The sequence below is a fragment of the Coenobita brevimanus genome, chromosome 43 (genome assembly GCF_032717465.1).
Source record: "Coenobita brevimanus isolate Jiangsu-jjx chromosome 43, ASM3271746v2, whole genome shotgun sequence".
In the NCBI taxonomy this organism is placed as follows: domain Eukaryota; kingdom Metazoa; phylum Arthropoda; class Malacostraca; order Decapoda; family Coenobitidae; genus Coenobita; species Coenobita brevimanus.
The window spans coordinates 27,435,129-27,449,413 of NC_136996.1; the positions used below are offsets into that span (position 1 = coordinate 27,435,129).

Here is a 14,285-nt window from a genome sequence, read left to right on the forward strand (position 1 = left end):
GTCATGTTTCCTTTCCTTACAGGTTAACCCATTCAGTCCGATGACGCATTTTTCACTTCATTCCAGCTATCTCCAGACTTTCTTTTTTTCTTTCTTTATTGTCTCTTTTTTTTTTTTCTTTCTTTTTTTAGTCCGGGAGAGACCTTCTGAATTTAGACTTCATATAGAGCCTAAAATAACACTCTTAAATTTCCAGATCTATTGGCCAGATTAATGAAAATTGCTTTGAGGTATCGAGTATAAAATAGTAAAATAAGTCAGCGACTTCAAGGGGTTGAGGGAGTGTAAAATACAGTGCTTCATTCATCCTGTAGTAAAAATTATAGTTCCATTAATCCTGTAGTAAAAAAATATAGTGCTTCATTCATCCTGTAGTAAAAATTATAGTGCTTCATTCATCCTGCAGTAAAAAAAAATATGGTGCTTCATTCATCCTGTAGTAAAAAAATATAGTGCTTCATTCATCCTGTAGTAAAAATTATAGTGCTTCATTCAGCCTGTAGTAAAAATTATAGTGCTTCATTCAGCCTGCAGTAAAAAAAATATGGTGCTTCATTCATCCTGTATTAAAAAAAAGTGCTTCAATCATCCTGTAGTAAACAAAATGGTGCTTCATTCATCCTGTAGTAAAAAATATAGTGCTTCATTCATCCTGTATTGAAAAATATCCACGAGTTTTTTCTATGCATTATGGTGGCTCTTCTCACTTTCTCCTGCCGGTTTCGGGTAAATGGACTAGTAAGGAAGAGAAGCCTGACTTGTTTTGCTATCCTTGTCTTAGACGCATGAAAAAGGTACTGTATTTATTAACTGCCTTACAAATAAACAGTATCTAGGGGACCATGATGTCTTTGCTGTCTCCATTCCTTTATAATCTTTTGTTCTCCCTCCTCCTCCTCTTCCTTCTCCTCCTCCTCCTCCTCCTCCTCTTTCACTCCCCCTCTCCCTAACACACACACACACACACACACACACACACACACACACACACACACACACACACACACACACACACACGCACACACACACACACTTTTTGTTATTCTTTTTCCCTTTTCAACCTCTTTCAAACTCTTTCCCCTCCTCCTCTCTCACCCTCCCTCTCCTCTCTTTCTTCTCTCTCTCTCTCTCTACCTCTACCTCTCCCTCTCTCCCCCTCTTCCCAAGTCTCCCCCCCTCCCCCAATAAAAGTGACCCCGCTGCCCCTTCCCGGTCAACGCCTGCAAATTGGTGGGGGTGGAAAATCAATGCACCGCGGGAAGGGGGTGAACGGGGGGGGGAGAAGGAAGAGAGAGAGAGAGAGAGAGAGCTGAAGGAGAAGGGATGGAAGAGTGAGGAAGTAGGGAAAAGTGAGAAAAGAAGAAAAGAGAGGAAACTGAGGTGAGAGGAGATGAGAAGGGAGGAGTAGGTGAGAAGGAAGAGAATGGAAGGTGAAGATACAGAAGGAGGGAAAGGAGGAAGAAAGTGAAGGAGGCAAAGGTGAGGGGTTAGGAGGTGAGGAGGGAGAGAAAAATGAGGAGTGAGAGTGAGGAGAGAGAAAGCAGAGATGGGAGGAGAAGAGGGAGGAATGAGAGGGGTGAGGAGAGGAGGATGAATAAGTTATCTGAGGGAACTGAAGGGGGAGGTGAAAAGGGAGGGAGCAGGAGGAGGGAGAGGAAAGTTGGAGGGAGGAAAACGTGCGGAGGAATAAAGAGAGAGGGAGGAAAAAGAGGAAAACTTTGGAGGGAGGAAAAGGAGAAAAGAAAAACAAGGAGAGGAAGAAGGAAGACTGAAGAAAATTGAGTGAGGTAAAAAGATAGGAGTGGACGAGCAGTAAGAGAGAGAGAGAGAGAGAGAGAGAGAGAGAGAGAGAGAGAGAGAGAGAGAGAGAGAGAGAAGAAGAACAAGGCATGAGAAGAAAAGGAGGGGGAAAGAAGAGTGAGGGAGAGATGGAAGATGGAAATGGATGAATGAACGACTGAAAAGGAGAGCTAAAAGATGGGAAGGGGGAGATAGAAGATGGAAAGGGAGCGATGGAAGAGGAAAAGGGGCTGAATGAGTGAGGAGAGAGGGGAGAGGGGAGTAGTGAGAGGGTGTAAGAGGTAAGGGATTGGTAGAGCGAAAAATGGAGGATAGAAAAGGTGTGAGGGAGGAAAGAAGAGTGATGAGGGAGTGATGGAGAAGAGAGGCGTGAAGGGAGAGGCGAGAACACAGACACACACACACACACACACACACACACACACACACACACACGTAAAGGTGAAAATGATAAGATTCCCTCATCATCACCATTCACCATCATTATCATCATCCCTTACAGCACATCACCAATTCCCTCAACACCCTATCACCATCATCATCACCTCATCCACACCTCCCTCTCATCACCTCTCTCACCTTCACTCTACGTCCGCTACTCCCTCACTCTGCCCCTCACTCTCACCTTCACCTTCCCCCCTCACCCTAGCCTCACAATGAAGCAGTATTACAGGGGAACGTCTGAGATTACAAAATATACGTTGGTTAAGAGAGAGAGAGAGAGAGAGAGAGAGAGAGAGAGAGAGAGAGAGAGAGAGTTAGGGCAGGGGGGAGGACACCCTGCAAAATTTAGGGCTTCCGACGATATGACCGTATATTGGAAAACCGTCAATACCGTACCTGCATCTGTACGACTGGACCGGGACGGGTATAAGACCGGTATGGGACAGGTATGGGACGTGGGACAGGGGTAAACTGCGACGGGATGGGAGGGGACAGTGTTCGTAAGTGCTTGTGGGTGGGATGGGGTGAGATACTAAGATATAAGATGAGTTCCTTTGCTTGGGAGAAAAATCTTAGGATATATGAATGACTGACATGTGGAATCTTAGAGAGAGAGAGAGAGAGGGAGAGAGAGAGAGAGAGAGAGCTGTGGGTGGGTGAGAACTGGCCCAGGTGTTCCCAGTCCACAGATATTTATGGCCAACAGAAAGAACGGACAGAAACAAAGGCATCTGTATATCATAAGTAACAGTAGCAGGGGGAGAACGTAACAGTGGGAACAAAAAATACCTGAGAAGAGCGAGAGGACGAGAAAAGCAACAGTAGCCAGGAGAAAAGTAACAGATGAGGAGAAACAGACAACAGGATCAAGAATATGCCTGAAGACCAACAGTGGAAGATTAAGTAGGAGTGGAAGGAAGTGAAATGTAAAAAGTAGCAGGCATTAACATCGATAAAGCAACAGTAACAATAAGAAAATCACCAAACGTAACATTAGTAACAAGAAAACAGAGGGAAAAGTAACAAGGAGAGAAAGTGACAGGAAGGGAAAATTACAGAAAAAAGTAACAACAGCAGGAATTAAATGTAAGAAAAAGTAACAGTAGGAACAAGAAAACCCAGATAAAAGTACCAGAAAAACAAAAGGAACAAAACGGTGCAAAAAAAGGTAACAGTGACAACAACAGTCGGAAAAAGTAACAATAGGAATAAGCAAATGTCATAAAAAGTAGCAATGGCAGCAAGATAATGACAAGAAAAGTAACTGCTAAGGAACTGAAATAAAACCGGAAAATAAAGTAACGATATCCGCAAAAAGGAACTGAAAAGTAAAAAAGAAGCCAAAAACAGCAATAAAAGTAACAGGAAAGTATAATAATGACAGCAAGGAAAACAGTGACATCAAGAAAGAAGTAACAGCAGCGGAAAGAAAAAGCATCAGTAGCAACAAGAAAAAGCAAAAACAGCAAAAGGAAAGTAACAATAGGAGCGGATAAACAAAACAAGCAGCAAAAAAAGAGTAACATCAAGCAGTAACGATGGCAAAATGAAAAAAGCAACAATAACAGAAAGGAAAAGTAACAGTGATAGAAAAAATATAAGTAGCAGCAAGAAAAAGTACCAGGAACGAAAAAGCATAAGTAGCAGTAAGAAAAAGTCACAGTGATAGAAAAAATGTATAAGTAACAGCAAGGAAAAGTAAATGATAGGAATAAGAATTGATAGGAATAAGAATAAGTAGCAGCAAAAAAAAGTAAAAGTGATAGAAAAAAGTATAAGTAGCAGCCAGAAAAATTAACTATAGGTAAAAGTTACAACAGGAAGAAGAAAAAGTAACAGCAGTAGCAGAAATAAGTAACAATTCTCTGAAACTATACATATTATCAAAAGTAGCAACCAGACCAAGTAACATTTGGAGAAAGAAAAAGTAAGAGTAGCAGCAAGAAAGGACAATAGCAAAAAACATTAAAAAAAGGTAAAGAACAAGAAATATTAACAGCAAGAAAAAAAAAAAAAAGTGTGAAAACCATCAATATATAAAAAAAATCAAGGACCACAAAAAAGGACGCGAAATGAGAGCGTTTGCATTTCAGGGCATTTTTCAAGATGGTACTGGAGGTTTCGTAGTACCTCTTCCCAAGCGATTTGTTTTTCTCAATATACCTTAAAATTCTCTAGTTGGCTCTTTACAAAGCTTTAGGGACAGTTTGTATCAGTATCATAAAAGAGGGTACTGAGGGGTAATGGCCAGAATAAATCGCTAAAGGGAAGGCGTTCCGAAAAATCCAAGACGATTATATTCAGTAACAAAGAAGCCCATGGTTGAAAAAAAAAAGTATATTTCTTTATCCGATATTTCTCATATAACGGCCTGAAGGTTGTAAAATAAAAATTTTTAAAACTTATTCCGTGAGATTAATCCCTTGGAACTGGTGACAGTATTATATTGCTATTTCCAGGCGATTTAAGTTTGGGAAGGAGGTCTGGTGGTCAAGGGTAAATGAAGGATATATCTAATGCTTCCAGTTCGAAGTTTTGCCTAAGCCTAACAGATCTGTCTGGAAGTAGATGTACAAAAGGATGAAAGATAAAAGAAAAGAAACTAAAGAAAGAAAGAAAAGAATCGTCACCGGATCCAATGGCTTAACCAGAGCAGTGAAATGTATAGTCACACTGATGGTTATCACCGTTGTGCATCAATTGGCTAAGTGGTCTGCGTAAACAGGTCCTCAGCGGCCTATGTTTTAGTTGATTGAGGAAATTTGGTAACAGCTCTTCCTGACCAATTTACTTAGCATGTATTATGATGGACCTGATATAAACAACGTTCAAATATGATTTAACGTGAAAGAATACTGTAATATGAAAGCTAAACATTTTTTATGCAAAACATGAGAATCAAAGGCTGTAAATCTGTAAGGTATTGTGCTTTTCAAGGAATAAATGAACAAAAAAAAAAGCCAAAATCAGTTTTCGCTCACTTCCAAATGCCTGGACACATTCTGCTTAACAGGTTGGAAGACACAGGTAGAGAGATATTGAGACTGAGGAGGACACTTACAGAGTTGACCAGCTGCGTATATGAACGACTGGAAGTACCGGTTATCCCATGCATTAGAGAGCTGGATAGAAAGGGGGTGAGACAGCGCTAGGGAGGAGAGGCTGCGGAGACAGATATGAACAAGTGCTCGGACTCCTCAGCGAAAGCCAGTACCCTACCATTCACGCTTAACTGGTCATTATAAGTCATCAGTTTCTGATACTGACAACCCAGGCACTAGTTACAGACACACAAACACTTCATCAGCAAAAGGATAACAACAAGAAGCAGAGCAAACACTGAGTGGTTACATGAGCCGCAGGGGGTGCAGGACAAATAATAAGTAACAATAAGTCCTTTTAAGCAAAGATAAAAACTCCTTGAACACAAGGACGTCTTTCAGCGTTATTCTTGCTACCACCAGATGGTATCAGTTAGCTAAAACTTGAGACCAAATTAAAGTGAATAATGAAATGAAATGTTACGACTAATCAAAATGACTACTAACAGTGACTCGAAAGCACCTAGAGAGCGCATACCTCCGCCAAAGTCAATGAAATTTGTCACTGCTGTAATCCCTCTCCTATTGGACGAATACTTTGCGGTCACACAGTCAGTTATTTCTAGTCAGTCTGCCCTGTTACACAGTCACAGAGAGCCCATACCTGTGCTCACGCCAGTACAATTTATGATTTATACCTGCATTCAGATCCAGAGGTACCTCAAAATCTAATAAACTTTTTTTTTTTTTCCACCACAGCCCACCTGTCCCCCAGATTTCAATGAACAGCGATATTAGCTTTTTGAAATCTCTTGTACACAGACAAACAGACGCCAGTGAAAAGATAACCTCCTCTAACTTCACTGGTGGAGGTAATTAGCTACAATGGATCCATGTTCATCGTACTACATGTCTGAGATTTTTTCATGAATTCTACGCCAGAGTCTGGCTGGAGGCTCAAACGCCGCAGTGGCCGGTCCCCTTCAAGTCTCGTAAATAAGGCCTGGACATTGAAGCCACACCGACACCATTCTGTTCTTGTTTTCCCAGACCCACCACAACGATGGCTCATATCTGAGGACAGTATTATTAACACTGAGAGGACAGACGTGTATTCAAACCCACAATTTTTGATGGTTATTAATGGAGTACCTGTAAGCTTTAGAAATGGTTAGCCTGCATTTCACGTTACAGAGCGCATTTAACAGTGAGGTAGAGAAGCTAGGTGCTCGTACATCTTCGCGTTCTCATTTTTTTTTTTTTTTTTTTGTAAAAGTAGGTTATATACACATTACTGACTGCTGAAGGTTGTAACCGGTATCACTCATAGAACACCGACAACGGAATCTGACCGAACACCGCTTACATAGAATACGATAATCAACTGTTTGTTTACATCGGGGCCCTCTTACATTTCTAGGTGTAAAAGGACTGTGGTACAAAGGCAGTGGTCGGCCTGGAAACTGAACTCAGTACTTGTCGGTTGTAAGGTGAGTAGGAGTAAGGCTACCGTTGCATGAACGTCCCCGCCACTCACAGTGTATGTCAAAGTACCAAGAAGTCCAAACGAATCTCATGGATGGATTCTCCGCCACTAGCAGAGTTCATTGTATGAAAACGTTAAACATCAAAGTCTCCCTCCCTCCTCTCTCTTTCTCTCTCTCTCACACACACACACGAGTATATATATATATATATATATATATATATATATATATATATATATATATATATATATATATATATTCATTCATTCATTCATTGGGCTCCCAGGTAGGCATTTAGCCTGTCAGGTGGATCAGCCGTCTCCAGTTGGTTCTCTCAAAGGCCTCTTGATTTCTCAATGCTTCGATGTTATCCATACCTCGTCTGTCCAACAGTTCCTCCACACCATCTCTCCATCTTTTCCGAGGTCTTCCGACTGATCTTCTGCCATCAGGTCTCCAATTCCATCTCTCCTTCACTATTCTTGACTCGTCCATCCTCTCAACATGTCCTAGCCATCTCAGTTGTGAATTTTCGATTACTTTTCTCACCGATGTTACTCCAACCATTTCTCTTATTGTTTCATTCCTGATTCTGTCTCTCCTTGTTTTGTCCACTATTGCTCTCAGTGGTCTCATTTCTGCTGCTTGAACTCTGCTCCAGTCTCGGGTTGTCAGAGTCCAGCTCTCAGATGCGTATGTGAGTATAGGTGTTAAAATAGACTGGAATATAGTTCTCTTTGCCTCCAGTGGTACATATCTGTCTTTGAGTATTGGATATAAAGAGCATACACATCTACTATATTTAAGTTATCCTTTCGGTGATCTCTCTCTTATTCTTATCTCCCTCCTTCGTAAAAATACACCCCAGATATTTTACAAGTTCTACTTCTTTGACCTGATCGCCCCCAACTACTATATCATCCGCGTCATCATTTTGCTTTTTCACAGTGAGTATTTCTGTTTTGTTTATGTTTATTGTTACTCCTGCTTCTTCAAAACATTCCCTCCAGCACTCCAAAGCTCTTGTTAGTTGTGGCCGGCTATTACTCCAACATGCGATGTCGTCTGCGTAGGCCAATATATCCCCTTGCTCTTCATTTCCAAACCTTTCCTTGAATCTTTTAATTATCATGTCCATATAAGCAATAAACAGTAATGGGGATAGTACACTTCCTTGTTTCACCCCAGTTTCCATTTCAAACCAAGTATCTTTTTCATACCCCGTTCGAACCTTACATTGATGAGGGTCATATGTACTCTTAATGGCCCTCTTCAATCTCCCAGTAATTCCATATTCCTCTACAAGACACCTCCAAAGCTTTTTCCTAGGAATTGAGTCAAAAGCCTTTGACAGGTCAATAAAGGCAACATATAGGTCCTTGTTATACTCCCAGCATTTTTCCATCACCATTCTGAGTACAAATACCGGGTCCGACGTGCTTCTGTCCTTCCTGTACCCAAACTGCTCTTCTCCTAGTCTGTCTTCAATTATAGATCTTGCTCTTTTCTCTATAATTCTTTCGTAGAGTTTAGCTATGTGGTTTATAAGCGATATGCCTCTGTAATTATTACACAGTCCCGAATCACCCTTTCCTTTAAATATGGGCACTATGATGGTTTTGCCCCAATCCGGTGGAATTTTTCCATTTACCCATGCTTCATTGACCACTCTTAACACTGTTTCTTTTAGTCGATTACTTCCATTCTTGATCAATTCAATAGGTATTCCATCGCTGCCTGGTGATTTATCGTTCTTCATCTTTATCAATGAGTCCTCGAGTTCTCTCATTGTTATTAAGTCATCAATTTCGTCCTGTGCTTCATACTCTGCACCCAATCCATCTCTGTACTCCTCAAGATCTACTGTCTCTCTGTTTAGTAGTCTCTTAAAGTAGTTTTGCCATCGTTCATTGATTTTGTCCTCGTCTGTGATTATATTACCATCGTCATCTTTCAAGTTGTAGATCATTGTTTTGTCTTTACGGTATGATTTTGCCAGTCCAAATATTTTCTTTTTATTTCCTCTGACATCTTCCTCTAAAGCTTCTCCTAAATCTTTCCAAACATTTCTTTTTGCTTGTCTCTTTATGTTCTCAGCTTCATTTCTTGCCTCTATATACTCAAGTCTTGTCTCTGGGCTTTTATGTTTCAGCCACTTCCTCAATTTCTTCACTTTATTCTTCACTGCCAACTTAACTTCTTCCGTCCACCACGGTGTATGTCGTTTTCTGCTTCCTCCTACCATTTTTACTCCTAACTCTTCTTCTGCAATTCTTCTTATAATGTTTTCTAATTCGACCCAAGTTTGGATCTCGTCATCCCTATTTTCAAGTTGTTCATCAATTTTGTTCATATAAGTTTCCCTTGTCACTTCATTTCTAAGTGGTTCAACATTTACCATCTTTCTCTTTAGTTTTTGTTTCACTTTACTCCTGTTTATAGTTAGGTCCCCGACAAGTAATCTATGGTCAGAATTTAGAGAGTCTCCAGGAAGAACTTTAACATTGCGAAATATCCGTTTATCTGATGTTATAAAGTAGTCTATGATGGATTTTTGGTCAAATTGTCCAGTTACCGTATTCCACCTATATCGTGTGAATTGATGCTCTTCTTTGTGTTCAAAGTAGCCATTCATGATTTTGAGATTATTTCTAACACACAAGTCGATCAGATTTTCGCCTTCAGTATTCCTGGTTTCTTCACCAAATGGACCGATAATATTTTCTATTCCTTCTCTCTCTTTTCCCACTCGGGCGTTGAAGTCTCCCATAAGTATTGTTGTATGATTTGGTCTGAGGTCACAGTTATCTTCAGGAAGTTCCATATATTCCCGTTTTTCATCTTCGGAGTGTCCTTGTTGTGGGGCATAGACCTGGTATATGATATGTTTCATATTTTTTATATTCAAGGTACAGTACATTAACCTTTCATTTACAAGTTTGACTTCTTGTACATGTGGTGATAGAGCTGGTCCTACTATCATAGCTACGCCATGATTCCTTCTTCCTTCTTCCACACCACTATACATTAATACAAATCCTCCTCCCAGATCTTTTCCCTTTTCTTTTCCATGATGTCTTGTCTCTGCTAAACCTATCAGGTCTATTTTTCGTTCTTTCATTAGTTCGATTAGTTCTTCTTCTTTGTCTGTGTAAGTACATATATTAAGTGTGGCAATTCTAATTTTTGTTTGGGTATTCCGGTTCATGTCCCTTAAACGTTTCCGAGGTCGACATTGATCGGTCCGTCCAGATTCCGAGGCTGATCCATGAGTTTCACGAGCATATTTGTTGTAACTGTCGGCTAGCTAGGCCTGTCACAGTCCACCGCTGTCGTTAGCGTTACCCAGGGGGCACCTAGGTCAGATGACCTGGAGGTGACAGTCGGAATTTGCCCCCCATATATATATATATATATATATATATATATATATATATATATAAAAATATATATATATATATATATATATATATATATATATATATATATATACACACACACACAATAGATCGACAGACAGATGTGAACTCTCTCTCTCTCTCTCTCTCTCTCTCTCCTGGTTACATCTGAATATGTTAATATGCTGGCATTAAGCCCTTCAGTCCGGTGACATAGTTTTATTCATCTCCAGACAAGTAGAGGGGTTAGAGGCAGCCTTGTTTAGCCCTGTCACCATGTACTGTAGCGGCCAAAATGCACACGCCTGGCATGGACAAGGAATTCAGTGGATCACTGGGTAACGAGAGTAACAGCACAGAGTAACAACTGTGGCCTCTACGCTGACCTAGTTCTTTATTGCAAGGCGCTGCGGGATACAGCCGTCCATTATTTGCATGCAGTTTAATTATCTGTCTCTATCCACAGTTGAGAAATGAAGCGCCCTTAAATATTTCATCACTTAATCACGCTGACCTAAATTTATCTTTCCATTGCATAACGTTTTTTTATTTTGCTTATTTTACTCCACTATCACTACCACTACAACTACTACTGCGATGAAGATGATGATGATGATAATGGGTTATTATTATTATTATTATTATTATTAGCCTATTACTACTACAACAACAAGAACTACTACTGCTGCTGCTGCTGCTACTACCATTACTACTACTACTACTACTACTACTGTATTATTATTATTCGTATCTCTAGGAGCAACCCTTTCCGTCTGTCGTTTACTAACTTTTTTCGGATAGGAGATGCCACACTCCTGTGGACTTAAAAGACTTTAACGAACCCCCACATTAGAACTCTCGATTCCGCATCTATCCAGTTCAGTAGTTTCCAAACTTTTCGCCCCGTGCACCCCGGACTAAATAATTTAAAAAATGGACTGGAATATCTGTGGTACGATTAAAATTACATCTTTTTGCTACCGAGTGGGATATCTGTGGCTGAAACACAGAAAAGATATCTTCTGTGTCCTATATAAAGCTCTAGTCAGCCTAAAGGAGTCCTGTCCTAATGAAATCGATACTTGCCTTTGTCTTTTTACATTTGTTTTACGATAGTAAACCACCACCACCATCATCACCATCATTATCATTATCGTGGTTCATTTTCCTGTCTAGAGATGGGGTGAAGTTGATCCAGAAACAAGGAAAAAGAAAGTACCAAGTTGGAGTATTATCACCAGCATGCCCAGTGAAATGAGTCACACAACCATCTACACATTAATCAAATCCCCAGGAATCTTGGCTCCCTTTCAGAATCCTAACCAGCCTCAGGAGTTTAAAAATATGCCTGAACACTGATGACATACATACATACATACATACATACTACCCAGCCATCTACTCTTGTTCTACCCTCAATCGCACAACGTTATTCGCGTCACGCACAAAGACAATTAAGACTAGAGTGGTGTATCTAAACTTCCCCCTCCCCACTTCCCTCTCTATCTCCTCTCTTTCCTCCTACTGTCTCCCCTCCTCCTCCCCCACTTCCTTACCTAACCCTCCCCTCTCTTCTTCACCCTCCTCTCTCCCTTCCCTCTTCCTCCCTTCCCCTCTCCTCTTTTCCCTCCTTCCCTTCACTCTTTTGTCTCCCCCTCCCCTTTCTACCCTCTATCCTCTCCCCTTTCTCTTCCTCTCCTTCTCTCTCTTCCGCATCCTCCCTCTCTCTTTCCCTTTCCCCCACGTCCCTTTCTCTCTCTTTCCTCTTCCCTTTCTCTTATATTCTCCTCTTATGCTACTCTCCTCCTTCCTTCTGCATCCTTTCTCTCTCCCCCTTCTCTTCCCCTCCCCATCTCCCTTCCTTCTTCCCCCCTTTCTCTACTCCCCTTTCTCCCCTTCTCCTTTCTCTCCCCCCTCTGTTCTCTTTCTCCACCCCTCCCCAGGACACACTGCTGACAGGGTACACACAGCTGTTGACCCCAGCACCGCAAACACACAAGCAATCATAGGCTAAACAGCGTGGTGCACAAAATAAACACAAGCTAGAGAGGCAAGAAGATATCACCACGTTCAGGTGTTCAGTTATATTCGTGTTCACGGATTTATTACGCAAGTGCATCTTGAAAAGGGAATTAATACTCTTAGATTATATACCATGTGATGAGTATACTTGTTTTGTTTAGCCTTTTCGTTCTAAAATAATAAATATGTATGTCTTTTCTTTCCTTCTCTTTCTATCCCAAATACTAATGCTTCTTTTCTTTATATTTTTCTCTCCCAAATAAGTTGTAGTTTCTTTTTTTATCTTTTTTCTCCCAGTTAATAATAGGAAAACGTATATTTCTCCCTTTCTTCTTTTTTTTAAGTCCCAAATAATACGTATATCTTTTTCTCCCACTTAGTACCATAATACTTATATCTTTCATTTTCTCCCAAGTATTTATTCTTATATCTTTTCTCTTTTTCTTAAATAACAATACCTGCATCTCTCTCTCTCTCTCTCTCTCTCTCTCTCTTTCTTTTGCTCCCAAATAATTCGTATATCTTTCTTTTTTTCTCCCAGTTCAACAGTTAGTTTCCGAATCCCACTCTTCCTACTTGAAAATTTTGACAATAAACCCTGTACTATACCCTTTTCATCCTCTCTCTCTCTCTCTCTCTCTCTCTCTCTCTCTCTCTCTTTCTCTCTCTCTCTCTCTAAGTGATTTTATGTAATTAAGTCAAAGTTCTTGTAGCTTCTGCAGTTAAGGGGCTAATGAAGGCCATATTTATCTCCAGTTTGAAAGCTGCTTCATAGCAGAATAAAAAACAAAATCTGCTGCTACAAAATTATAAATAAATAAATACTAAAAATGTCATCAGACGATAGATTTTTTATATTTCATCTGCCCCAGAATGCATTATCTTCATCTAGAGTTCTGAGTTGTAACAATAAATTGATACAAGAATATGGTCCTAGTCACGAAGGAGTGCTATGTATTGGATGTAGAGCCATGGCATTGTCTTCTGCCACTGAGTTACGTGAAATAGGCTGCAAAAGGATGAAAATTTTGGCCAAGTTAGAGTAAAAATAGTACATGACGTAATATGGGCCTAATTTACTTTATAAAGCTAGTTAATGTTGACGCTTGAATGTTGCCATTTTCACTGCATAGGACTGTACACTGGCGCTTACCCTCTGAAACCATCAGCAGACTTTTCCACTCTGTGTGTGTGTGTGTGTGTGTGTGTGTGTGTGTGTGTGTGTTCAGGCTTCAAATTGACGGGTTGAGAATTTCAGGGCACGAATGTTGTTCCAAGATTGTGTAACACGTGGAGGGAAGGATAACAGAGCTATATCTGTAAGGAATCAGACGAAAATAGAATAGGACATTTTTTTTGTAAATAACAAAGGCTGGTTTGTGGTAGGTGGGGGCGCTCACCATCCACTCACATGATGTAGTGCTGCTCTCGAATGTCTGCCCTTTCCTCTCCTCCATCCTTCTTTCCTTCCATCCTCTTCTGTCTTTCTTTCCTTCATTCTTTCCTCGTCCTTCTGCCTACAGGTGACTTTACGTTCCCTCTTGTGTCTCTCCTTCATTCTTTCCTCTTCCTTCTGCCTGTGAGTGACTCTACTCTGAGCGACAAGCCAAATGGTTTCCTAAGCACCAGGAAACCATTTACTACGCTGGGTGGTAACCATATAACCAAATTTTGGCGCCTGGTGGTTTAGTGGGCAATTACGGCGCTCCAATCGGATTGAGCCGGTGAAGGTTTATATCCAATGGGTGATTGGGATTTATTGCTCACGTAATGCCACTCAGGGATGAGTGAGGCTGGTCACTCATCTTAAATGTCAGGACCAACTTACCTAGCCCAGGGCTCCTACGCTCCTCATGGGGAAACGTAGGACTGGATGATGAATGAATGAATGAACAAAGGCTGATGATGATGATGAAACATTAGTATCAGAAACGTGTTGTGAAAGAGTTAAGCATTCACAGACAGCCTCTTGTGACGCGAATATTTCCTTTTGTTACCATCAGTAATTATAATTCCCACCCCCACCCCCTCTGACTTGTGGTTTAGTGGTTAGAACGCGTCAGTCGAGGTGATGGTCTTAGCTACCCCGTGAG

General features: G+C 40.7%; 1 protein-coding gene across 1 annotated transcript in view; it reads right to left on the reverse strand.

The window, feature by feature from the left end:
• LOC145397863 (uncharacterized) overlaps positions 1-9,665 on the reverse strand; it is a 39,239-nt gene extending 29,574 nt beyond the window's left edge. Inside the window, exon 1 of the mRNA XM_080270897.1 lies at positions 7,993-9,665. Within this exon, the coding sequence (XP_080127023.1) occupies positions 7,993-9,665 (1,673 nt within the window). The remainder of the gene's footprint in view (positions 1-7,992) is intronic.
• Positions 9,666-14,285: the final 4,620 nt, after the last annotated feature.